We start from the raw sequence: 5,372 nt of genomic DNA on the forward strand, positions 1-5,372 counted from the left end.
GGGGGGGGGGGGCACCTTGTATATTTCTTTTATTTTTTACGGATTTCTGCTAAGCATCATCATTTTTTTGAGACGTTGGAAACCGTTCGGAAAGTTTATTTTCTACACAGAATATATTTTCTGCAAAAACCGAAAAATTATAGAAACCTTCCGTAAAGAAGGGATGCTGTGGCGAAAGACAAGAGGTCCTCGTCACTCAACTCCTGAATTTAGAGGAAAAAATTTTGACCCTCAATTTGCTTAAATTGAAATGGAATTGGATTGAACTCGATTGAATTATTTTTGATTTGGTTTTCATTGTAACGATTTCATTGGCTGAGCGATTAGCGAAGCCCATTACTCCACTGACCCGAAAAGTTTCATTCTGTTTGTTTGTGTGTTTGTTTGTCTGTCTGTCCGCACGATAAATCGAGAATGAATTGAGATAGCGATCTGGGAATTTTAGAGTCGTTTTGTATCAGTAAAAGAGAGATCGAGTTCGAAGATGAGCATTCTAGCTCAAAAATTGATTTAAAAAAAAATCGAAAACCACAGGTTGCAAAATGTATTTTTTTCAAATTTTTTTTATGGGTTCCTCAGGGGTAACTCGTCAAAGAATAGCCCTCTGGGCAAAAATTTCGTCCATTTTGCTCTATCTTGTACCGTTTCGGCGCTATGGGGCATTTCTTGGCGAAAACAATGTGAAAAAGACAAAATGGGCCATTAAATCGTAAAAAGGCTGCATGTCACAGAATTGTAAAGGGAGTAATACTTAAACCACAGGTCGCACTACACCTTCTTTTGGGCTTAAGGGTCCTTAGATTACCTAGTACCTCTAAAACGTTGATTTTTACATAACCATCTGTCAAAATTCAAACTTTTAATGAAAACCGTTACCGAACAGCAGAAGTTTCATGTCCCTAATTTTAGAGTAAATAGGCCCCGAAAAATGGTTAGAGTATGTCAAATTTTGGCCCCGGAAGGCCCTGTTCCCCAATACCCTCTCCTTAACTCGTCTCGGGTGTCAGCGCCGCAGGCCTAGCTATATGTGTGCCAGGCGCGTCGCAGCGCAACAGTGTTTCGTGAGATATCGCGAAGCCTGTTACGCGAGACGTGGTCTGGCGTACATATAGCTAGTTTATCTAACCTCACTAATCTTCGTTAAAAACTGAATTCAGCAATGTATCGTTTGTTACTCCCAGTACCTACATTTGCTAGGCTTTGAATTTTCCCTCCTTTCCTGAAATATGAAGATTTATGAGAGGTAGCAAATCTGAGTACTAGGTGCTACGTTAAGTATCGAACGATATATTTCTGAATTCAGTTTTGAACGTAGATTACGAATTTCGTAATTACATTGCTCTATAGTGGCTTTCTGACGCTACAGGGCCGTATTCCGGTTTTACACCTGTAAGCCCATAAGAAACCCATACTAAAATCAAAAGACCTTGGGCGAGTGGGTCTGATCGGGACGAACGGGGCGGTTTTAGAATGCTCTGAGTAAGGGCCATCTTCATCTTAAGTATCTTACTGCCAGTCCAATAGTTTTTTATTTGCTTTTTTTTTTAATTTGACCGCCCTACCATTTTCCTCGTAACAATAGGTAGATGTACGCCTGAACACGTCTCGCGTAACAGGCTTTGCGATACCTTACGAATGACTGTTATGCTGCGACGCGCCTGGCATACATGTACCTGGCCTGGGGCGCTAGCACCCGAGTCAGGCAAAAGGCAGCGTCGTAAATAGTTCTTCGGCCAGAAAAGTTACAATTTTTGATCCCCACGGTTTTATTTTGACGAGTTACCCCACCAGAGACCATCAAATAATTGCGAAAAAAACATAAAAACTTTTTGGGGCCATCGTGTGGAAAACTCCCTCTAGTGTCTCAAAGCTCAGAGATAGAGCCGAATGAACGAAATTTTAGGCCATAGGTTTAACCCCATAGGAAACCATAAAAATATATTTCAAAGTTGTTAGCAATGTTTTCCAAATGCTTTTTAAATAGCCCGTACTCGGCCAATTTTTGAGCAAGAGGGCTCAAATTAATATAGTTCTTGCTTTTTAAGACACAAAGTTTCAATAAAAATTTCAGCCTCCTAGCTCGAACAATTCACGAGTTAACGTGATGAGAGACAAACAGACACAGAAACACAATCAAACGTGAAACTTTGCAATCATAACTTTGGTAATAGGCTTCGCTAATCGCCCAGCCAACTAACCTAACAGTGCGTGCGAATTTCAAAACATCCCTTGGCAATTTAGAGTTCACCTTGCTTGGAAACGTCGCATCTCACTGGCTTTCAAATGTGAACCTAAATGTGCTTTCTCATACGCCTATGAGTCAGAATGTGGCTTTATTAATGTTCGAGTCAAAGCGCGAGTGCGTGACTGGCAAAAGGATACCCCACAGCTGACGCTTCAAGTTCTCGCCACTTGTGAACGTAAATATGCTGGGCGTGACAGTCCTATCACAGTAAGTCAAGTAGCATTGTCTCGGAGGACGGTCGTCTAGACGGTCACTGCACTCATAAACAATGTGTGAAACTGTGAAATACTTGGTCCAGGAAGCGAGGAAGGGGAATACCTGCAAAATGATAAGTTTTCAGAAAGCTGACAAAACTGTTTCACACCACAAATGTTGCAAAAGTTGAACTTTTATTTCACTTTCTTATTCTTAAAAGAGTGCGAGGTAGAATGATGAGGGTAGGATATTTCTTGATTTTCAAAAACACGTCCTCTGTAAAAGTGTGAGTGAAGGGAGACAAGTTAAAGTATCCCTAACAAATTAATGGAATTTTGGAATTTAGGAAGTTCCTCTGTTGTATGCAAAAGGAGTCATCTGTGCTATTGAAAATCTCAAAACTAGCGTTTTAAAAATACTGATAAAGTTAAAACTGGACCTTAGATAACGTAAAGTACGGGGTATTTTGTTGTAACTGACTGTTTTGGACGCATCTTGGCCATTTCAGGTAATAACAAAGAAAGGCTACCTATATTCGCTAATTGGCTGAGCGGTTAGCGAAGCCCATTACTCCACTGACCGAAAAGTTTCATTCTGTTTGTGTGTTTGTTTGTCTGTCCGCACGATAACTCGAGAAGGAATTAATATAGCGATCTGGGAATTTCAGGGTCGTTTTGTACCATAAAAAGACCGATCAAGTTCAAAAATGAGCATTGTAGCCCAAAAATTGCCTTTTTAGAAAATCAAAAACCACAGGTCGCAAAATATATTCTCTTTTCACATGTTTTTATGGGCTCTTCAGGGGTAACTAGTCAAAGGAGAACCTTGTGACCAAAAATTTCGTCCGTTTTGCTCTATCTTGTACCGTTTGGGTGCTAGGGGGCATTTCTTGGCGAAAATATGGTGAAAATTACCTAATGGTCTATTAAATCGTTAAAAAGGCTTCATATCGTAAAATTGTGAAGGATTATACTTAATTACTTAATCCACAGATTTAGCGTCGAACCACATCCTTCTTTGGACTCAAGGGTCCCTACATTATCTACTATCGCTAGAATGCTGATTTATACATATCAATCTCTCTAATGAGAACATTTACTGAATATCTATAGAATATCAGAAATTTCATTTCCCTACTAGAGGAGTTGCCTGGGAGCAGATCATGAGGAAAGAAGAACAATAGGACCGGAAACTGGTTTGAGAAATTGGGCGGTTAACCAATCAGTGCTCAACAAGCATTAGCGGCGCTCATCGTGGCTTGGGCAACGCCACAATTTCCACATTCTATTTCCGATATTCTTTCACTTCTTTCCTGGACGTCTGCTTCGAGGCAACTCCTGTATTTTGGAGTATAAAGTCCCCGACATATGCTGTGGGATTGACTCGTCTCGGGTGTCAGCACCGCATGCCTAGGTATATGTACGCTAGGCGTGAGATATCGCGAAGCCTGTTACGCGAGACGTGGTCTGGCGTACATATAGCTAGTTATCCTAAAAAGCTACACGAAAATTTTAGGTACCTAGCTCAAATCGTTCTCGAGTCATCGTGATTACAGACAGACAGACACGAAACTTTTTGATCATCACTGGAGAAGAAGGCTTCGCTATCGCTCAGCCAACAATCATCACATGGAATTTAAAAAATCCATTCAAATTTTAAGTCTTTACAGGAGGAGCCACAGGGCTTTCAGAGGCGTCGGTTGACATTCCCTCTGATTCTGAGATCTTCTTCGCCGTGATCTCTTGATCAGATGTCTTGCTGCTTTCATCCGACGACGGGGGCTTAGTGTGCATCTTGTCGGGCTCAGAGTCTGATGAGCTGGAGTCGTCGGTGTCACCGGGGGGCTGCTGCGTGTCCTCCCCCTCCTTCTCCTCCTCGACATCTTCATTGTCTCCACCGTCGTCGTCATCATCCTCCTCCTCCTCGTCGTCGTCGTCTTCTTCACCGTCGCTCTCAACGACCTGCAGCGCACTCCTGTACACAAGTTAGAAATGATATTACAATTTTCTCTCACCTCATATATAGATCATTCGATCATACTTCACAGTGTAAGAAAACATAAGACTTACACCATATCCTTGACCTGCCGCTCGCCCCCGTACGGCGGGCGCCTCTCATCTCCTGTGGTGGCCAGCACTTGTGCGAGGGCAAGCCATAGCAATCTTGAGCCTGGACTCGTGCTCCTCGGTGACGACGGCAGCAAAGTGGCGCCACGGCCGATCAAACTCAACGAGGCGAAGCCCCTCGGCGTAGAGGTTTGTAGCACGCCTCATGGCCCCGATGGGCAGGTCCTGGTCCAGCCGTTCCGAGTGGCCGTCTCTCAGGTGGGAGACGAGGGCGGCCCTCGACACAGTGATGAAATAGCAATTACGGACACCTTTTCACGTTCTTTGGGGCCTGCCGCGCCCCCTGAGGACACTGTGGACACTAGAAAAATATTGGTATCAGAATTTGCATTTTCACACACTCATTAGAAAAGTAAAATATGTTATCAAATTATGAAAAACTCACCTTCACGCCCCAGTAAACCTTCTTGGGCGTGGCAGGCCACCAAGCCGTGTTCTGATTCCAGTTTTTCTTCCGGTATTCAACTTTTGGCTTCTAGAAAGAAATTAACAGACGTCAGGCAACAGGCAGTTAAATCGGAGAAGAGAGTAAGAAGGGACGAAACGCTTATATCAACGTAAAAGGTTTTTCCTTGGGCTTGGGACTTCCCTTCTTGAACTTTTTGGATAAATTAAATTAAAACTAGTTTAAATCAACTAAACAAGACAGAATTAGCTTTATCAGTGTATGTACTGGGGGGGCGCCATCTGGGGTCTTGCTGCGCCGGCCCGGTCTCCCACGTTTGCCAGGCTTGTTGTCACTCGGATCTGGAGTAGCCGACGTAGACCCCTTGCGCTTTCTGGGCGTTTCGTCTTCTAGCTTGAGT

The 5,372-nt window shown here is 43.1% G+C and overlaps 2 protein-coding genes across 2 annotated transcripts in view; both read right to left on the bottom strand.

Annotated features, from left to right (window-relative positions):
• LOC113216566 (uncharacterized) overlaps positions 1 to 5,372 on the bottom strand; it is a 31,660-nt gene that overhangs the window by 2,039 nt on the left and 24,249 nt on the right. The gene's annotated exons all lie outside the window — the stretch shown is intronic.
• LOC127751143 (nucleolin-like) lies at positions 2,162 to 4,839 on the bottom strand. Its single transcript, XM_052274247.1, has 2 exons — positions 4,510 to 4,839; positions 2,162 to 4,414 (listed from the first exon to the last, which is right to left on the bottom strand). Exons 1-2 carry the CDS (start codon positions 4,512 to 4,514, stop codon positions 4,096 to 4,098), a joined length of 324 nt encoding a protein of 107 aa, XP_052130207.1. The 5' UTR covers positions 4,515 to 4,839; the 3' UTR covers positions 2,162 to 4,095.

This window comes from Frankliniella occidentalis, unplaced genomic scaffold (genome assembly GCF_000697945.3).
Source record: "Frankliniella occidentalis isolate FOCC.00 unplaced genomic scaffold, Focc_3.1 Scaffold360, whole genome shotgun sequence".
Classification (NCBI taxonomy): Eukaryota; Metazoa; Arthropoda; class Insecta; order Thysanoptera; family Thripidae; genus Frankliniella; species Frankliniella occidentalis.